This window comes from Typopeltis vanoorti, chromosome 25 (genome assembly GCF_054136105.1).
Source record: "Typopeltis vanoorti isolate ZY-2024b chromosome 25, IOZ_Tvanoo_1.0, whole genome shotgun sequence".
NCBI classification, from domain to species: Eukaryota; Metazoa; Arthropoda; class Arachnida; order Uropygi; family Thelyphonidae; genus Typopeltis; species Typopeltis vanoorti.
The window spans coordinates 56620404-56642927 of record NC_143573.1 but is presented as its reverse complement, the minus strand read 5'-3'; the positions used below and the strand labels follow the sequence as shown (position 1 = coordinate 56642927).

The 22524-nt window shown below is 34.3% G+C and overlaps 2 protein-coding genes across 2 annotated transcripts in view; both read left to right on the top strand.

The window, feature by feature from the left end:
• Sbf (SET domain binding factor) overlaps positions 1–1867 on the top strand; it is a 631948-nt gene extending 630081 nt beyond the window's left edge. The window contains 1 exon segment of the mRNA XM_090414822.1: positions 601–1867. Within this exon segment, the coding sequence (XP_090270948.1) occupies positions 601–693 (93 nt within the window). The 3' untranslated portion in view covers positions 694–1867.
• A 20311-nt stretch (positions 1868–22178) lies between these two features.
• The window catches only part of LOC150092761 (CD9 antigen-like), a 181531-nt gene continuing 181185 nt past the window's right edge, over positions 22179–22524 (top strand). Inside the window, exon 1 of the mRNA XM_090414395.1 lies at positions 22179–22362. Coding sequence (XP_090270521.1) covers positions 22297–22362 — 66 coding nt within the window. The 5' untranslated portion in view covers positions 22179–22296. The remainder of the gene's footprint in view (positions 22363–22524) is intronic.

Below are 22524 nucleotides of genomic sequence, written 5' to 3'. Positions count from 1 at the left end.
CCATTCATCCTCACCACTGCCACACATTCGACATTTTCCATCCTACCATCGATACTGTCCACTCTACTGATACTTGCTTCATTCCCATCACTTAATAGGCATTCACTTTTGAAACATTTAATACACACACACCCTCTCAAGTTTCAATTTCCTTCCCCATATGCTTTAATTTTCACGAAGAATACATCTCACATACACTGCACTGTACAAAATCCTGCAAATTCAAATCACCCAAGAATGTGGTCTTTGCCAACTTTGTTCTACCACACATTTTTACCATACCAACAATACGATATTTAAACAAAACAAAAAAAAAAAAAAAAAAAAAAACGAGATTTACTTACAAACTAAAAAATAACCCAGTCAATCGCATACCCATATTCTAAAAAGCAGGATGCTTAATCATCTCAGCTATGCATTGTCCCCATCTCTCATCATTTAATTTTTCCCAGAAATGTCCCTGTAGTAACATTTCTTCCTGGGAAAATGAAGGGTAATGATCAAACTTTTTACTCAAATACTTATGAACTTATAAAAAAAAATTAATTGATAAGTGTTGAATAATTAAAATTATTCTAATTTTGGCTTTTATATTTGCAGTTACGTACTATAAGAAGAGCATATAATTTCATGGCTGCAGATTCTGGAGCTGCGCAGGAATGGATTGAGAAAATCCAAGCTTGTCTTCAATAACTACATGGACTTCCAAAGCCAAATAATATTTACTGAAAACTTTTAGTGAAAGCAGGTAGAATCTCTTAAAACTGATGCTGCAAACAGTGTTTTTTTTCTGATGATGCCAAAGCTCTACTGTTGAAATGAAACTTTGTGGTTAACAGTTAAAACTCATTTAATATATTGAATGTTGAGTTATTCATGGATTGCCATTATTTTCTGAAGTTTTTAAATAGTGAGAAATTTATATGAAGAAGTTGGTCAAAGAACACTTGATTGCCAAATTATGACCACTAAAATATACGTTGCAAGCAATTCAAATGCAAGTATTATATTAGACTTTGTGAATATGCAAACCATTTCAGAGGATATGTACTGTTTGTCCCCGTTTATCTTCCATTGCTTGAAACATGTTGGAACCACTGTAGAAGTGGAAAAGACACTGCCTCATATATCAAGCTGGAGCAAAAGTCAAAGTAACCTTAATCGTGGGGTACTACATATTTTAATGTGTTTATGAAAACTTGAGCAACTGTTGACCTATGGACGAACTTATCATCCAGATTTGGATGTGCAGATACTCTCAAAAAGAAAAAAAAGGAACATGAAATTACGAGTTACTATAATGTATTTAAGTGAAATTTCTTATTTTTTGTACATATACTCAAATTTATGAAAGTGATAGCAATGCCTTTTTTACAAAACAAATATATGGACATTGACTTATTACATTCATATTAGTTTTTTCTCTTCTTGCTAAAATACTTTCATAAAGTTTAAAAAATTCAGATATGTAAAAATTTAAAACATAAAAGGTTAACTTTGTATTTTTGCTGTAATAAGGTCACCTTACAGGGTAAGATAATATGTATATTAGCCTGAATGAAAGAAATAGTAATATACAGCTATTGAAGTGAGTCATCCTTAAAATATGTATGGATAGATTATGCATTTAAATTTTGCTTGGAGTTTAAAACCTACGTAGTATCTCGTTTTGCATATTTTACTTCGTATGTCATTAGTGCAAATAAAAATTGCACTTTTCCCATATGTGCTAGAAATAATACCTATAATTCTTAATTGAACAGATGACTTTCCTGCACATTAAGATACCAAAGTGTTTTTAAGGAAGATTTCAGATTCCTTGAAATATTAATATTTTGTATATACACTTCTTTGATATGATTTTAGTAAATTCATTGCTCGTTTTTCATATGTTGTCATGGTTCTTTTAAGCTCATTGTGCTGTTATAGCACTTTTCAAAGTAAAGAACGCACTCATGTATGATATATATATATATATTATGTATTTATTTATTTATTACAAATATGAGGTAACTAAAGATTTTATGACACTGTTATTGTAAATAAATGAAACTTTTTATTGTATGATTTTTATATAATTTTTTTTTTTCTGTGGTGGTGTTTTTTTACTCAGCGGCTCTAAGATTGCACATGATGGGCCATAAAGGTTTTTATTGTACATGATAGTGTGGATAAATGTCTTTTTTAATAGAGTCAAAAGTGGCATAAAATATTTATTTGGACTCTTATATTCTTACACTTTATGCAGTTATACATATTCAATGGATGACTCACTCTAAATGTCATAATTTACTCTTCTACATATGAGCAAACTATTAAAGCCAATTATCACTGAAAATCATATTTTTACTTCTGTTTCAAAATGCTTGGTATAATTGAACTAAAGTTGCACTTGCATTTTTCATGGTATTGACTAACTTCTATTATTTGGTAAAATTTTTAAATTTTATTTTGGGATAAGCTGTTTATTGTGCCAAAAGTATTTTATTCCAGGTTTATTGTGGGGAGGAGAAACTCCTAGCAAAACTTTCTGGTTTCTTGCTTTAAAACTTTTTTTTTTGTATATATACATCTCATTTGTTTTAAAATAAATACCATGTTACCAATTATAATTAAATTGAAAACTTATTTTTTATCCTTTGTAGTTAATGTATTTTATTAAGTAATACAGTGACACTAAAAATCAAAGTTAAATCTGGATTGTGAATATCAATGATGAAGCAAATATGAAATTAGAAAATATTATTTTATCCTTTTATTTATTTATTTTATTTTGAAAAAAAAGGAAATTCCCTTTCCATTGAAGTAAAAATGCATTATTTTTTAATATGACAACTCACTAAACTATTTTTGATGATATCTGCTAAATATGGTTTTACATTAAAAAAAAAAAAATTACAAAACTTCATTATGACATGCTTCTTTTCATATTAAAAAAATTGTCTGAACAAGAAAAAACTGATGTTGATTAGAAGTACACTTGTTTCCATAAATTAAGGAACAAGGAGAAAAATCATAATAACTTAAATCTGTATGATGAATTTTTATGCAATTCTGAGAAAAACAGTGAGATGTGGGGAAAAAATAAGCACCCACAAAAATTGTAAATGAATAATTTTAATTCAATAACAGATGAGTACATGAAGACAATAGTTAAAAACAAAAGGTCAAAATGAGATTGTCAAAGTGCCTCAATATGGCATATGGTCATCCCACTCACACCAACACAGCAGTCACAACAGTGTTTCATACTGTTTGTAATGGTGTCCAGGCATTCATTTGGTAATAACAACCATTGCTCCTGCAAAACTCTCCTAAGTCCCTCAAGGTTTTGGGGAGGGGTTGAGGGCAGCTACACATATACCTAGAGTATTCCATGCATGCTCAATAGGATTAAGGTTGGGAGATCTAGCTGGCCAGTCCATACGTACGATAGTCTGTTCTTGAAGATGCTGGTCCACTCGTTTCACTTGATGAAGACGAGTATTTATCAACTTGTAGAATAAATGACTCTCCTATTGCACCCACATAAAAACGAACATATGGGTTCAGGACCTTGTCACTATCATTTGCGGCATTTATGGCAAATGATAGTGACAAGTAAGATAAGCACATACAGGTCTGTGTATCCACCCAATGAGATGCCTCCCGAAACCTTCACACGACCTCCACTAGAGGGATAAGAACATGCTGCTGGTTCTCTCTACAGAGTGATACCAGCAGAACCATGAATGCTGCAACTTATAGAGATGAGGTCCTTGATCCCATGTTCATTCATATGTGGGTGCAATAGGGGAGACATTCATCCTAGAAAATGATAATATGCTCATCCTCATTGAGCAAAGCTCTGTCTTCAAGAAGAGACTATTGTATGTATGGATTGGCAGGCCAGGTCTCCTGACCTTAATCCTATTGAACATGTTTCTGATATGCTAGGTAGATGTGTTGATGCTCTCCTCTCAACTCCCTCATCAAAACCCTGAGTAACTTAGGAGAGCTTTGCAGGAGCAAAGCTCTCATTATTATTATTATTACTGCTACCAGCTGAGCTTCTGGACACCATTATAAACAATATGAAACATAATAGCAAGTACTATACTTCTGTGAGGGATGACTTCATTCCATATTGAGACACATTGACAATCTCATTTTGACACTTTGTTTTTGACCAATTGTCTTCATGTATCCATTTGTTGCTAAATTAAACTATTAATTTATAATTCTTATGAGTATTTCTTTCACATCTTACATCGTACAGTTTTTACATTGTCGTGATTTTTCTCTTTGTTACTTAATTAATGGAAACCAGTGTAATAGTAATCCTGTAAACTTCCTTTTTTTTCCCTACTAAACTTTTTTTTTAAACTGATGAAAACTTGATGTAATGTTAACTTTGGGGATTTTTATTTGTCAGATATGCTGAAATACAGAATTTTTTTTTTTTTTTGTAAATGCTTTATGAATATAAGAGATCAGAAGCATTCTATGATTTCTGCTGCTAAGAAAGAAAATAGTAGCTCTCCAAAAATTTTCTTTTGGTAAAAATGATACATTTTAGGTGTAGATTAAACAGATTAAACTAAATGTTAGAAATAGTGTCCACTAGCATACAAAGCTAATGGCATTCAGTCTGTATTCATCTGTTTGAATGCATTGACATTAGTTGTAATTGTTACTTTTCTTAAAATTTGGCATTCTAATATAAAATGATTAGACAGTTTTACCTAAAACTTCTCTTAGATATTCACACCAGATTATTTAGTGTCATTATATTGCTTTCATTTGAAATATAGGTGCTTACGTAATCCTGCCTTGTAAGAATACTTTAGCCATTTGATCTTTTAACAGAGTCATATTTGTACATGAAAATATGAATGGCTGGTTAAACCACAACAGTTAAATTCAGAGGACCACAGTAAATTTTTAAAGTTTTTCAGAATTTATAAATTTATAGTTTAACTGGTCATAGTCTGAAATATAAGTCAGAATCACGAACTCACAACTGAACCATACTTAAAAAGTTGGTCAGTAATGTACATATCGATTTTATCACACTTTTCCAAGGTGTTATACAGTATTATGTTTGTCTATGAAGTGCTCAAAAGTAAAGAGAAAAGCTAGTTGCTACTGCATTTGTAATTTATTGATAACTATATAGATTGATGAAATTTAATTTTGCATTTTGCAAGGCAAATGTTCATCTCTCAGTTTATGTGCACCCTATGAATCTACAGCTTCATAGTATTAAAAAAAAAAAGTATGTGGTAAGGTTTGAAATAAAGTTTATAATATAGTGAAGTACACTTGACATACTCTTCTATGTGTTGTTATAATCAAAATACTGGCAAAAATCTGAATACAAAACAGATAAAACATTTCCAATCTGTCTGTAGTTGTATAACATATCAAAATATCATTAATTACTTTTACTTAATGTTATAAAATAATATGTGGACTTTATGGTACTATAACTGAGGTTCATACTTGTTAAATTATAATTAGAACTATATATTTAAGTAACTCCTATGTTTTGATTGTAAATTATGAAGATTTATATACAATATTGCATTAATTTAAAATCATGCATTCACGCACAACACATGTTTACTAACATGAAAACTGGACCATTCTGTTGCTCCAGAATTATTCGTTTCGATTGGGGGAGGGCTTTTTTTTTTTTATGTGTGCCAAAGAACTTAAAAGGAATATAGGTTTTAAGTATCCAGTATATAAATAGTTTTTTTTTTTTTTTTTTTACTGCAGCATGCAATTTAAAAATATTGATACTATAATCAGATTTATCAGAAAAATTTTATATGAGGAACATATGATAGTTGTATGTTCAAATTGTTATAGTTTATATCTTTATTTTGAAATTAAATTAAACTGGAAACCTTTTAGACTGAAGTCAGCAATACTTATATTTTCTTCCATTTTATGCTATTTAAGGATATACAAAACAAATATTCATTAGCTGGTAATTGAATTTCATTGGCTTGGTGTGAGACTCCACCCAGTTACTTGGAACTCCAAGTAGCTCGAAAATGGTTCCATGTTTCTAAGTTTTCTGACTCTTTTACCATCTGCAATACTGTTGCCTAATGCAGTATAGGCTAACAGAATTTTTTATTTATTTTATTTTTTTTGTGGTATTCATATTTTTAAAAAAAATTAACGATAAACAAATTAACTGCTTCTCAGTCAGAAGGGTAATTGTTAATGGTTAAAATCAGTTTCAAAAATAATATAAATACTATAATATTATGTCAAAAACTTAATACTGTTTATATTTTTGTATTTTAATTTAGCATTCTTATGATTCTCAGGTTGCATTCTTAAAGAATTTTCAAATTCATAACTTCATATGTATTAGCTATACCATTGCTGTGTATTACTAGTAAATTGGTATTTGATTTTAAAATTATATCCCAAATAATTGCTAAATTATGAATTAAACAGTTGTTCATCTTAGGTGGTAAATATACACATCAAATGTGTATACACAGTTTCCAAAGCTAAGCAAGATGGGTATAGTCAAGTGTAACTTTTAAAGCCCATTTCCTTGCAAAACTGCAAATTCCAATAATTTATCTATATTAGCAAGAACAAATTACTGAGTTGTAACATCATGGAAAAAGTATTGTGAAAAGTACATGTGTAAATAAGCTATTTCCTCATGACACTGTGTACACACCATGCCATATTTGTGTACATTGTTTACAGTGTTGTCATATGTAAAGTACCAGTGTTGTAATAAATGCCAATTTCTTTCTTTGTTGTGACTAATTGATTTAAAACTTCAAATACTAGTTAAAGAAAAATTTAATTATAGTACACAGTGAAATCCAGCTTTCCCAAAAATTACACTTCACTCCTCTTTTGTAAGTACAGTATTTTGCATGTGCAGGTAGTGGGCAAAGCTGTAATGTAAACATCTTATTTTGTACATTTCAGAAATTAATAATTTATATTTTACAACAATTAATAATAAATTTATACTCTGCAACTTATAGATTAATTGTCAGGTAAACCTTAACTTTCAGACCAAAAGTAATCTGACCAGAGAACAACATGTGCACTTAACAGACAAAAAGTATGCAAGATAGATTAGAGCGGAGCAGTCATACAAGGTAGGTTAGTGCAATGGCCTCTTGTGATGAGTCCTGAAATTCAGTAGAGATGCCATATAATAATAATGTGCATTAAATTATAAGTACAAAAACAAATGGAAAATTTTGTTTCTATTTTTATTGTCTGTTTATCTTAACCATAAACAAAGAAAGAAAGGGTGACCTTGTATCATTGTGATATAGTGTCTGTGTGAAGTCTGAGATAGTCTGTGTGAAGAATATCTCATTTCAGCATTATTTTAATAAAAAAATTTTTGAAAGTTTATGCCCAGTATATGTGCCACATGGAGACTATTTGTTGAACAATTTAAGATTTAATTGCTTCTTCAGGTAGACTTCTTCAATGTGGAGAGGACTAATATTACATTGACTGGATTTTGCAACAAGCAAACTAATAGTATCAGTAATACAGAATATTTGATATAGACTAACAGAATTATTTGTGCATGGTTTACATATTATGATGACTAGCAATATAATGCTTAGAATGTCTAAGATCTGTTTGAACTAGATTTTTGACTAAACTTGATGTTGGATCATCAAGTTGAGTATGAGGAAAGATTGAGAAGATGTAATTTGCAGAGTCTGGTGGACAGAAGGAAGAGGGGAGATATGATAGAGACCTACAAGTTGGTAAGGGGTTGTTATAGGATCAATGCTGAAGAAGCTCTACAGAAAATAGTGGGAGATCGGGAGAAAACCAGAGGTCATCCCTGGAAACTGTATAAAAAAGGTGTGAGTAGGGGAGTGAGAGGCAGGTTTTTCTCATGCAGAGTTGTAAATGATTGGAATGCCTTGCCTGAGGGAGTGGTGTCTGCAAGGAGTTTGAATGTGTTCAAGGCATGGTATGATGAGCTGTGTGTGTATGTGATAAAAGGACCTCCCAGATGAGTCTTTGATTCCATGAGGTCTTGGGGTAATAATAATAATAATGTTTTGTTTCTTGTTACAGAGATTAGGGCTTTTTAACATTTGTAATGATTTTTTTGAATGTCCTGATAAAGGAAATGTGTTCATTATATATGCTGCCATAGCACTTGATAATTTTTGCTCTGTTATGTGTGCTTTCTTTTTTTCTCCACATCCCCAATGCATTCTGACCATCTCTCTCTCACACACACACACTCTCGCTCTCTCCTGACTGGCCTATTTGTCCCATCACAGCAAATTCCACATGATCTTGCATACTCCTAGTTTCTTGAGTGGTGAACGGGAAGATTTTGGAGGCCAGTGAAGAAGATTGGGATCTTTTTTTACTGAGGAGAATCCACTTTTATGCCTTGTTGAAGCAACATATTTGAGATCTTGTCTGTGACAAATCATATGTAAGGGAACAGTACCGTTTCTCTATATTCCTTTTTTTTTTTTCCCTGTCCATCCATTTGTCTAGAGGATTCTTTTAAGATGTTTTCTACTATTTTTTTTATTATAACTTAAAAAGTGCTGAAAGGATAAGATTGAAGTGTTTGAGTTAGTTCTTGACTTTTTATTTTTTCATAGTGCTAGATATATTATATCCCCTGTCTTGAAGAATTTTTATAATGCCAATTTTTTGTGACAGATGGTGATGCCATGTTGCATGGAGATATTTTGTATTTTACTGCGGGCATTAGTTTTCTGTAGACTGAAAAGCTAGTTTATTCTATTCTGAGACCTCAGGAGAGTGTATATAAAAAAGACGAATCTGTTGTTTTCTAATTAGACTGTGACATTTATGTAGAGATGAATATTGTTATGATGATCAGTAAAATGTCCTGTGATTGTTTGGCCATGCCAAGCCAACAGCATAGCCAAAGTTTAGATTATAATTCTTGATTTCCCAGGACCAGTTTTGCAAGCAGTTCCATAAGCAGGAGATTGACTAAATGTGAGATAGTGATGAGTCTATTTGCCAGGTCCTCTAGGCCCATTTCTAGAGATTGAAGTTGCTATGCCAATAAATACTGGACATAAACTTTCAACATGTTCCTCATTCTCAGAAATCTTCAAAGTAACATTTTTTTAATGGATGTATTATGAATGGCTGTATTCACATAATGCCCCTTGTGTATAAGTGTGAATACAGTGTTATTTAACTCAGCTGAGTTTTACTGAGCTGAATTACTCTTATGTCAAAGCTTGAAAAATATAAAACAATTAAATGCTGTATTCTTCTTTAAACTGCTTAGCAAAGCTTAGTTTGCAGCAATGCCATAGCATAAGAATTTGGAGGGGGGGGGATGTTGATAGTGCATGGGAGATGGTAAAGAGGTGTTTGAAGAAAGCTGTATCAGACTATATATATTCAGAGTCAGGAAGGTAGGATTTGGATGAATGGCTTCATTAAGCAGGAGTTACAGAAAAAGAAATGTTATGAAAGAAATATAAAGAAAAAGGTGCACAGCATACCCATGACCAGTATACAAGGCACAGGTAAGGAAGGCCAAAGCTAATGATGAGAGGAGGTTATCTGATGAGACCAAAAGAAATCCATGAGGAAGAGTGACTATGAAAGGATGACCTTAAAAAGTGCTGATGGTAGGGAAGTCACATCACAAATGGAACTATAAACATTGTATATGGAGGAGTCATGTATATTACTGAGTTCTGTTGAAAGAAAGGCTTTACTGGAACGTGGATTGTAGGCTCTATTCGCCAGAATTTTAATGATGCCATATTGTTGGGCATTGGGGGGGGGGGGAGTTTGTGAATGTATTTGCCTGTGTGAGTGGGTTTCCTATATACTGTGAAGGAGAGGTAACCGGAACGCATGTAACTAAAGTATCTAGGAAGGACAGACTTGTTTGTTTCCTTTTCCATTATAAACTGGATTCTTGTATATAGGCTGAGGTAATTGAGGAAAGATTCCAATGTCTCTGGGTAATACGTCCAAATAGAGAACACATCATCCAATAATACAGATATAATAATACCAATAATACAGATATAATACAATATATCTGTATTATTTAATGTTAGATTCTTAATAGAAGTTTTAAAATGGGTGGAATTTGTATACAAAATATGGTATGACCAGCAATGGGGGAGGGGGGGGACATGCTAACTGATTTGATAATTTATCTAGAGGAACCGTAGGGAAAACTCAAGGGTTTGAGTTTCTTTTGTGATTTCAGGATGCCAGGAAAATAGTTTTTAATTTTTAAATTGAGTTTTGGTAGGATTGTAACCTAGCAGGATGTAAGTCAAATGGTTCTGGAGAATAATACTCATTTTGCAATTGCATTCAGTGGCATTAAAGACTACTCTGGCAATAACTATACTGTTATCTTTTCATAGCTTTCTGAGAGCATGTGGGCCAGAAGATAAATTTATTTTCAGAGGCAAAGACTTTAGAATATTGGCAAGGTCAAGTCCGATGACTTGACTTAACTATTTTGGGGCAAATTACAGATTCTATGCATGGCCCAGACACCCATTAGACTCGTTCCTCTGGCATTCCTAGACACTTTAGTTACATGCCTTTGCCAATTGTGACCTCTCCTTTACCCTGTACAGGAAATCCTCTCGCACAGTCAGATTTCCTATCACCCACTTCCTCTCAACAATATGGTATCATTAAAACTCTAACCAACAGAGCCTACAATCTATGTTCCAGTGAAGTCCCTCTTTCAACAGAACTCAACCATATACACAACGCCTTCCTACCCAATGGCTATGGTTCCTACAGAATTAAAAAAATAATTAGTCCTTTCCCCAGTCCACAACCATGTCTTCATTAGGATTTTAGGAATGCCATGTCCTTAAAGCAATACAACATCTGCACAGCTACTACACCTGAAACGAGCTACTCTTATCCATTTTACTAAGGACCAACTTCCTCCTCTCTCATTTCATGATGTATATAAAGTTCCTTTTCCTATAAAATTGGCATACTTTGAGGACCATTCATTGGATACTACTCATAGGATCAACTCAGAAAAAAAACAAAAAAAACATGCTATACGCATCAAATTTAGAAAAAAATTACCGTTTCCAGAATCTGCAACTGCCCTCAAGAATCAGCCTAATTAAATAACTATGGATGCAAGAAACTTCCCAAAATATGGGAAGCATTAATCCTTTGAGATCCCAATTTAAAACTGATCTCCTACAGTCCTCCATTTAGATAGGACTCTAGTCTTATAACCACTTGTTTCATTTAGTAATGTGTTGCCTCTTTGTGTGTGTTAAAGTGCTAGTTTATATCTCTGAAGATGTCTCTGTGACTGAAATTAAATATTGGAAGAATTAAAATAGTTCTAATCTTTTCCAGTGCTGTGTGTACCCCATTAAACCTTAAATATGATGTCTTCTCGGCACTTAAGCTTTAACACACATAGTTGAAGTTTGGTGGTCATATATAAACGTGGCCAAAACTTCACATCAGGTTACGTGGCTGTCGAAAAACATACTGACAAGCAGAGATAGGGAGGTTATTATTCCCCTTAACAAGGCCACATTTAAACTACTGCACATAAATCTGGTCACATGCATTACATGGTGATAAGTGATGGAGAGGATCCAGAGATGAGTGATGAAGATTGTGGTAAGTCTGTGGAATGCTTCCTATCAAAATAGATTGATGGTCTGTGGGCTTCAAAAAGTGGCTGATAAGTGAAAAAGAGGAGACATGATAGAAGCATATAAGTTATTAAAGGGATTTTACAGATAAGGTTGACACTGAATGCTGTTAACCCTATCAGCATTCAGTGTCACTTGACTATGCTACCTGAAAATACTTCAGGCACCAACTTTGTTTGCTTACACTTGGTTAAAGGATTAAACCAAATATATAATTGGCAGTCCAGTAAATTTATTACCAATCTACATATTCTAAACCAATTCTTAAAAATGTTTCAATACTCAGATTATCACTACATTTACTTCAGCAAGGAAACTAAATAAAAATCAAAAACTCAAATTTCTTCTTTTTTTTTTTATTATTATTATTATGTGACACCTCCAGGGAGTCCAAGACTCATCGAGGGAGGGCTCTCTCTACCACTCAATCCACTAACTACAATGAACTGGAACTACACCAACGCTACCTATTACCACTAGTACTTTCACAGACAATCACAAACATCCATGCCCACGGCGGGATTCGAACCCACAGCCTTTTGGCTGGAGAGTGGATGTGCTAACCACTAGGTCAGCTTTTACTGCAAATCCATGAATATTAAGAATGTGTTAGAATACTTGGTGTCCATAGAATACACATGTGGCAACCTGTGAAGAACACTTCAGATACTTATCCTTCTATCCTACAGCTATAACAATAAAAAATAAATAAAAAAAACAGGAGTACTGAATTGTTGACCTATGCTTAACATTCGAACATATCCCAAGAATACCAAAACACAAATATCACTGATAACTGGAAGAAAAACGTGAAAGTGGAAAAAAATCCATTGATTGTGCAGACAATCAACTATACAAAAGGAATACTAGTGCAAAAAATTCTTCTAATAGCAATTGTGGAAATCTGAACTGAAAAACTGCATTAGGAAGCATGTGGTCAACAACAAACATCATAGAACCTTCCAGTTCCATTTCACAAATATCAGTGGTCTCAATTCTAACTGTAATGATGTTAACTTCAATCTCCAGTCTGCAAAACTTCAAATTTTCTTTTCAAACTCAAATCTCAATCATCTTGAGCACTACTCATCTCACAGGTCTGTAGCCAAAGCTGTTAGCTATGACTTCTGCCTGACACTACTCCCACCACTATTACATCTATGTGGTAGTATTGCATCACCACCCACAAAACAAACAGCTTCCTACTTCTCCTCCATGATCATATAGAGGAGAAGTAGGAAGACATTCAACACCCTGGTTGACCTTTTGCCAGAAGGAAATCAGAAAAATCAAATTGGATACCAAAAATTCTTCTGGCCACAATGGCAATACTCTGATGGTTCTAAAGGTTTGTGCTCCAGAGTTGACTCCATGCTATATTGCCTTTTTACATTCTTATTCCACTAGTATCTATCCTGCAATCTGGAAATTAGTCCACATATCATACACCCTATTCTTATGAAGAATAACAATACCTTCAAACTACTGTCCAATTTCTCTCACTTCAGTTCTAAAGCAATGGGAAAAAACCTGTCAACACAACTTCTATACTACCATGAACCCTCAACTAATAAATGACCACTAGTATTGATTCTGCTACTGCTGATCAACAGGAGATCTACATGTCACCCCTCAAACATCATAGAAAAGTTTGGCAAATTGCAAGTATTTGCCCTTGATATTGCCAAAGCATCTTCCAGGTCTGGCACAAAGGTCTATTAAGTAAACTCTGACCATTTGGTCTATCCCCCTAACTTCTGTAATTGGGTTGCTGTCTTTCAGACTGTATGTTACTGTCTGACTGTATGTTGGACATCAATTATCTTTCTACTATACAACTAATGCTGGTAGGATTCAGCAAGGCTCTGCTCTTTTACCCAACCTCCTCTATGCATAAATCATCTACTCCAGCTTACTGCCAATCCAGTACACACAGTTTTGCTGATGACAGCCATTGCACTCATCCTTTTCATTTGATAAACCTTACAATACATCATCATCATGTCCTAACAGGCACTTAAGTACCCACGGCTTTCCAACTATTCTTGGACTTTGCAACCGTAACTCAAGGATAAAGTGGTTAGCCTCATGCCTCCTGGTGAGTCCTATGTCTATAGATGTGTGTGTTCATGGGGCCGGTTTGCCTGTTCTGGGTGTGTGAAAAACCCGAGTTTCCGGGTGAAAAAATCCTCTACCTTCATATGAGACCGCCTAGCTCGCCTTTCATTCGAAAGAGACCAGATAAAGATTCTTCACGTCACTGACGGGAATCGAACCCAAGTCTTTCCAAACAAAGGGCTTTGTCGATATCGACTGAGCTATGAAGGCTCTACCTTAACCTCTACCATCTTAAATTCTGATCTTTAAAACATCCATCAATGGGGTTTAGATAACCTTGTCAAGTTCAATGCTAGCAAAACACGGCTCTGTTTTATTTCCCCCCCCCCAAAAAAAAGAACCCTTTTCTTCCAGTCTTACTACCCAAATGTCTATTCAAGATGAGATTTACTTTTTGGAAACTCTAAAATGAAATCTCTCTCTCTCATGAAACAAAAAATTAAAAATATTGTTTCCTCTACATCCAAAAATGTAGGTTTTCTCTTTAGCTTGAGGCATTACTTTAAATCCAAAACTGCTCCTAACCCTATACTAATCACAAATCCATCCAACCACTGAATATTGCTCTAACATCTGGGATGATGCCCCTAGGAGCTCTGTAAAATACTTGATTATTCTACACAGAAAAGGACATTATATTAATTAATGACCCCCTTCTCATTAATACACTCTATTCACTTTCACACAGTGCTTCTATAAATACTTCTATAGCCACAATTCATCAGAATTGGTATCAATAATCCCTCCACGCTCTGTGTATTGCATCCAAGATAATCAACACTCTTTGACAGTTCAACTCCAAAATCGCAGAACAGATTTCTTCTCTTCCTTTATCCCTTCCACTACCACTCTTGAACGGTCTCCTACTATATGTGTTTCCGAAGGATTATAATCCACAGATCTTCAAGTCAAATATGAACATGTTCCTTCTTGCCCATCCATGGTACTAATGTACTATAGGCTGACCAACCTCTTTTCATATAGGTTGACTTTTTCCTCTTCTCATTGTTCAAATGAGAAGTAGAAGATAACATCTATGCAAGCAATCATTTTTCCAGGATGTTCTTTTTACACAGGCAACCATGTATTCCCCTGTAGATATCACAATGGAAAATAAATCAAGCTGACTGAAATATATTCTTAACTCTGCCAGAATTTGATTTTATGACAGTTAGCTTGTTTCCTGTTAATGATGTAGTGAATCAGATTCCACGATATAATAAAAGCTGCAATATGTTTTCAGAGGAAAAATACCCCAAACAAAGCTTGTGCTGAAGCATGATACAAAGCATGATGAAATAAATTGGTGATTATAAACAAACACCAGCAAGGTCTGGGACAAAACATAGAAAATGAAGGGCAGATATTCCATTCACCCCTCTTTGATCCCAGAAGATTGCACAATTGCTCACCGAAACGTAATTACAGATACGATCAATGACAGATTTGCCAAAACATCAGCAACATCCCTGAATTCCTGGTCCTAAAAAAAAAAGCAGAAAAACATCAAATCCTATTCACTTTGAATGGCCTGGAGGATTATTATTATTACAATTACACTCTCCATGGAATCAGCAGACTAATCATGCAAGGTTCATTTAACTAACAACATATTTATCATACTGAATCTTAAAATCCTTAACACTCCCTGCATTAACTACATATTCTGGTAATATGAATCCCTACTCTAGGGATCAAACATGGAACTTTTCAAGCCTCCAATCCAATAAGCAGAGTGATGGCCTCACACCCGGTGATGAAATTCATCTCCCATTTAAAGACAATCAAAAATCATCCATGTCGACAGTGGGATTCAAACTTTCGGGTCTCATCATAGGAGAGTGAATATGCTAATTACTCGGCCAACGAAGCTGGCTAATTAACCTTATGATTTCAAAGTATGATTCTTTGGAAATTATTAACCAGGAAGTTAAGAAAGAGAATTTTTTTCCCTAGAAATTTATAAGTCAGAACTTTAGGAAGTGGAGGTGGAAAATGCTCTCAAGCACTTCACAATCCTGCTTTTTTCTTTCTTTCTCCCCCCCCCCCCCAACATTGCAAATAAATTATTTGAAATGTTTGTTCAAATGTTTTTCCATATTTTTCATTTTATCTTTCTTGGTTTGTTCATATTGAATGGATTAGTGCCGAAGAAACTGAGGTTACTTAAGTCAGTTATAGTAGGTGAATTACTGCTATGCTTTTTCTCAGATATGCTAATGAAGAAGAACAAGTTTAAATTAAAATAAATTTATGTTGTCTTGGTAAATTTTTAATTTCACAGCAAACGTTCAATAATATTTAGGACATATGATCAAATAATTTATTTCCCTTGCAGTATCCTTTTATGTATACCTGATATAAGACTTCATTACCACAAGTAGGTAGTCTCTAACTGGGCAAGATATTTTAATATCTTGCCCAGGAATGGAAAGCATTGGGGGGGGGGGGGGAGATTTTTATTAGGTAAGCAGTCAAGTTCAAAACCTGGAATTAAACTTTGTTTTGGAGTTTTATAAAGGGTGGTTTTATTCAGTATCAACAGGGGCGAATCTCCATGCTTGCTGCGCAAGCTCATTACTTGAGAAATAAGTAATATTTATTTGTTAATAAATGCATGCATTTATAAGCATTCCATTCAGGCTTTTATTTTTGTAGACAGAAGACGTCTTAAGCTTGCACGCCAATAATTGAGTTTTGCGTTGTGTATCGAAGGCCGATGCTTGCTCGTCTAGTCAAAGCTACCTTGGCTTGCTTGGTTGTGGGAGCTTCCAAGTCCTCGCTGCAGCACTGTGATTTCATGCGTGTGCATAGCTATTTCCGCTTCCTTTACGTTGTCTTAAACACAAGCCATACGCAGTCAAAGTAGCTCTAGCCAGTGAGCTTCAGCCAGCCTTTACAAGTGCGCGTGTTGCTTGGGAAAATTAAGTTACAACCAACTTTTTATGACAATGTTATTGACCAGTTCATAAAGAAGAACAGTAGGGTAGAATTTGTATTCACGTAGCTAAATTGAAAAAGATAGAATATCATTTGTAAAATAAATGTTGTATTTGTATGATTAAATGTACATAAATTTCTAAATATATAGTTTTAAATGATCAGTAATTCATTATTCCGTTAATCAGACTTCAATCACACATCTCACTCCCTGAATAATAACAAGAGCAAGCATGAATTTCAAGACCAGCATTCGCCCCTCAGTATCAATAACATACACACTCAGACTCTGATGTATAGAACAGGGCTATCCAACCTTAGGTAATCCGAGGGCCGCATTAGAAAAAAAATTATCCGCGGGTCGCATCAAATTGCATATCTAGTAATTTGGTGAGTAGCAGCGAAACAACCTCGAAAGCTGAACAAACGAACAAGACTAATTGCGCACTCACGTGCCCCGTGACCGCCCGGAGCATGTGCGTTGGAACAAAACAATGTAAGAACGCTTCTTTGACACATCTAATATTTGAAAAACACGTGGGTATATAGTGATGTAAAAACACCAAATAAAATTATCAACATCGATTTATCGATTAGTGATAGAATTAAAATATATAATACGCATTCGATTCAAATGGTTATTTTAATTTTTTCACTCGTGAAAATCAAAACCCACAGGCGGGCCGCACTGAATCGCACTGCAGGCTGCATGCGGCCCGCTGGCAGTGCTTTGGACAGCCCTGGTATAGAACATGTAACTTCTGCCAGCATTCAGTAAGCAGAGCGGTGGTCTCACACCAAGCATTGAAAAATCATTCATTTATAGTATAATGCCATAATAACAAATAAACACAATAATTAATAAAATGATATAATCAGGGAGGACAAATATGCTCGCTTACTCACCCATGATGACTAGCTGCACACCAGACAAGACACTATTTTCCTTATTTAATAAACAGTAACTTTCTACACATTTTTTTTCTTTTTTAACTTTTAGAAAATACAGAAGAATATGTGTGATTACAAAGGGCCATTCTCGTAACAAAAATTAATGTAACAAATTATTTTTTCCAAAAAAAATCAATATTGTTTTTACTGTTCGTAATTACTGACATCTCCTATCCATTTATTGGAATATATCATTAAAAACGGGGAGTGTCTTGGGTGAGTACATTTTTTCCACGGCAAGTAGGATTTTGCATAATTTATTTGGGGCTCAAAACGTATAACATTTTTGTTATTTTGGGGTTAGTGGGGGGGGGGGGCGCAAGTTAGACACTTGCCACAGGCGCTTCGTCACTGAATTGAAATAAGTGCATCTAAATAATCAATTGATTAAATTCTTTACCAGAATAGCATAAAGTTGTATCGGTTTGTTTGGAACTGTAAAAACAAAGTTATGGACTAGATTCAGTTGGAAAGTGGGAATGAGAAATTACAGTTGCATTAAGATTAGTGGATCATAGAGAGAGAGAATGGGGAAAATTGAACTCCTCTGAGCCAAAAATTTTCATTTAAAAACAAGAATTTTTTTTTTTTTTAAATCTGACTGTATAGGTTTTAAATATACACATTAAACCAGCAACATTTCAAATTCTTTAGCCAGAACAGCGAGGAATACTTATAATGATTTTTTCATTGAAGATTAGAGTCAGTCACCTCCAGAGTTAGGAAACTTTATTCTCCTGCAAAACAGACAAACCGGCAGGAGAACTCAAGTAGTTCACAGACATAGCAGAACCACTGAGGCATTATTAACTGCCTGTTCCAGCATAATTTAGAATCTAATATGTCAGTATCAAATGAAGTGATGAAAAGAAAATGATTATATGATAGTAATAATTATAATAACAAAATCATTTATATTAATTTATTTTCTCAGAAGAAATTAATATAATATTAGCATTGCTAGGCATATTCGTAGTAGAGCTTCGGTGTAGTAGTTGAGGCAGTTGTAAGTGTCCTCCCGCGATGAGTCTTCGGACTCCTTGGAGGTGTCACGAATAATAATAATAATATGTAGCCTTGTGGAAACAGTGTTCACATCCATTGCAGCCCATAGGAACTTAGAAAAAGATTCTCTGGTTGCTGACGAACTTTTTTCTTTAATAAAAAAGTTTTTCTTGGAAACCAGTCAATCTTTGGCACGGATAAGTATGATTTTTTTTTCTTCCCAGAAACTTCAGTTTTTAGTCCCACAACTCAGGAAAATCGACTGTAAATTCCACACTATTCCATAATATATATTGCATTATATCTTCTTCTTCCGCCTTATCCCATCTATTTGGGGTTGGCCTTTAATATGATGCAACTTTATGCACGCCATCCCAACCGACTTGTCACAGAGCCGTATTGGGTGGAAGGTATTTTATGTCTGTAGAGGTGTGTGTTCACGAGGCCAATTTGCCTGTTCTGAGGGACGAAAACCCCAGTTTCAGGGAAAACAACCCTCCACCTTCATATGAGACCAGCTAACTTACCTTTAGTCGAAAAAGACCAGATAAAAGTTCCTCACGTCATGGGAGGGAGTCGAACCCAGGTCTTTCCAACCAAAGGGTTTCGTTATACTGACTGAGCTATGGAGGCTCTAGTGTATTGCGTTATATATTGGCAGCAGTTTGTCCTACTCTCTTCACCAGATGCTATTTAAAATCACTGTTAGTTTGGTTCAGCTATCGCTAATTGGCTACGGGTAGAGATTGACTGTCCCCTCACTCTCCAAAAGTTAGATAGGGTTAAAACTGCCTCGCCTACTCCTTTGAGGAATAAAACGCAGCGGATTTTTAATTATTTCTTTCCGATCCCTCAAAAAACTAATTAATTAATCCTCCGCCACTGTTTTCACTGCCTTAGTAGTTCTACAGAAATTTTTTGCATTATCATTTTAAAAGTAAAAATTGGAGTACGTGCGTTTTTTTATTATTTTATTTAATTCTGATTATTTTTTAAGATACGCACACACACATACACTAGTACAGCCAGTAACGCACCCAAGGGAGGGGGGAATGGGGTCTTTCCCCTCCCCCAAAGAGAAAGGGAAAAAAACACTAGAAAATTTTCCAAAAATCTTTTCCTAATTAAATTAATTTTTTTATTTATGTTGTGTCGTGTCTTCTATTTCTATAATACTTATTATTATTATGTGACACCTCCAGGGAGTCCAAAAACTAATCGAGGGAGAATGTGCCAACAGCATCGAACGATTGAACCCTTCCAACTACTAACCGCGCTCAAACTTGCTTAACTTTTTGTGAGCCATTAGTAGCAGAGGCTCTGCCAATCGACCAACCTGAATTAGAGATCATTGCAGATGCCCAGTCATAGGTCGTATGCGATGCGTAGTGTGTATTCTCAGATCGTCTACTCAACGAGTTCCCCCCCCCCCCCAGCAGCTCCTGTACACTTCTCAACTAATTTGCCGCCGCTACTAGGAAAATAAGCTTGCATCTAACCAGTTTTATATATCTAACTGTAGATATAACGTTATATCTAACTGTAGATATAACGCGCACTAGTAGACCTACCAGTCTACACACAGCTCCGTGTGGCAGTGTTCAAATATCAACTTTAAGAATGTAATCTATATTAGTCTTTTCCAATATTCTTTAAAATATTCGATGTTTTAATGCATGATATGTCTTCCTAAGAGCACGTTGCCTATTATTATTATTATTATTATTTAAGAACTATTTTAAAAAAAGGTGACTAAATTACCTCGTATTCAAACTGAGCTATATATCATCGCTTAAAATAATTCCGTTCTCAGGCAGTTGCTCATATTAGCAGAAGCTTCAAGAACAATAAAAAACACGTGCATTTTATACCACAACGAGTTTCCTTTTGTATCCATCAGTAGGCTCATTATAACTCCAGTTTAGTTTGAACGGATTTGAATAAAACCCAATTACGGTGGCCAAATTAAGCAAAAGCGTCGAAAAGATGCAAATTTCCATGTTATAAATTAATAAATATTTGTGATACATTAAAAATAATGAGAATTTAATGAAAATGATACATTAAAAATAAAAGAGTTTTAGCCTGCAGTATTTGTATCGTGGGGTGGGTCAAAGGATAACCCATAAACTCTGCTCTATAGACCAAACAGGGAGAGTTTTCAAATTTAGGCATCCAATAAAGACAGTAATCTCCACTGGATTATACAATTCAAATGAATACGTTACTGTACATTTTTTTTTTTGTAAAAAGGCATCTTTTATTATTATTATTATTATTATTATTATTGTATCCAATATTTTCCATAGGTATTTATTATTATTTCATAGTAGCACGTGTACATAGAACTGCGACAAACCTGGTAAAACATCTCTACATCCAGTTTCGTTATTCTTTGAACGTACTCTGATTGAACTGCAATACAAAAGTTTTGGGTTTTGCATAAATTCTTGCAAAATTGATTTTTTGTAGAGTTGATAACGAAGAAAACAAATATTTTTATTTACTTATTCGTAAATCGTACACAGCACTTCTCCATGAAATATCCTCGCATCAATTATTTTGGATTAATTTGTATTGAAATTTTATATATGATTTTAATCCTATTTTCTTTCAAATCGGTGGGTGATACTGAAATTCTAAAAATCAGATTTGAATTTAGAGTTTATAAAAACCATTACATTTTGCTTAAAGAAAAAGTTTTAAATTTGCGCGATGTTATTTAACATTGCGAATTAAAATAAATGAAGATGCTATTTTACCATGTATCTTTTCGATTTATGGGTTTTCTTAAACGATATATTCTAGAGGAAAGTAGGAATGTAAGGAGAAATGTAACTTTTTTTTGAGGGGGGAGATTAATAATTAACTACGGTAATTATTGAAGTCACGAAAATAGAAATAAATTAAAGGCAGTATTTCATTTAATAAATTTCTTTCTTTATAAATAATACTTTTGATATTGAGAGAGGGATCCGAAGCTTGGCAACATATCGTCATGCGTGGGGGCGTTCAATAAAGTCCTGAAATAAAGTGCATAAATAGTTTTTTTTCCACATCTCTTACTCTCGTACTGAAATGAGAAATATATTGCCGATCGTATTATTATAGCTATAATAGAATATATTAATTTAGTCATAATGTGCGCAACTTCAATCATTATTATGGAAAAGAGTAGTCGTCCATCGATTTAAAAAAAATGATATCCACAGGTGATTACAAACAAATTTATATTCATGTTGATATTAATAAATAAATCTGCGTTTTATTAGTATTCCTTTCATGCAGTTTGAGAAACCACCTCCCCCTTATTTTTTTCTTGGTTTAGTAAGGGGAAATTAGACCCCACCTCCAATTCTCTCACTAATCAGGTCACTTTTCGAAGTGCGATGCGTTTTGGGCGAGTCGGGTCGCACAATCATCGTGAGCATCACGCATGCGCTTTTCCTTTACCGTTGTCGCCTGCTTTCTGCTAGCAGCTGCAGAGAACGCCGGAGACAGCCGGTTTAGTTTCACGTTAGTGCAGTGAGAATCGTTGTTTACCATAGTTCACGGAGTGTGTTATTGTCTGGGTTTACGACCTATTCCTGTCATGGCTCTGAATGGGTGCTATACCTGCATGAAATACCTTGTCATCATAGTCAACCTTATCTTCTGGGTAAGTTCAGTTTTTTTTTTTTTTTTTTGTGATCAGCACTTAGATTTGTAGTTCGATTATGAGACTGTACAAGGTTCGCACTGTTGCTGCTTAGGGCAGCGTGCCGATAGTGTGCTTAGTTTTGATGTTGGGTATGAACAGTTTTTTTTTTTTTTTTCTCCC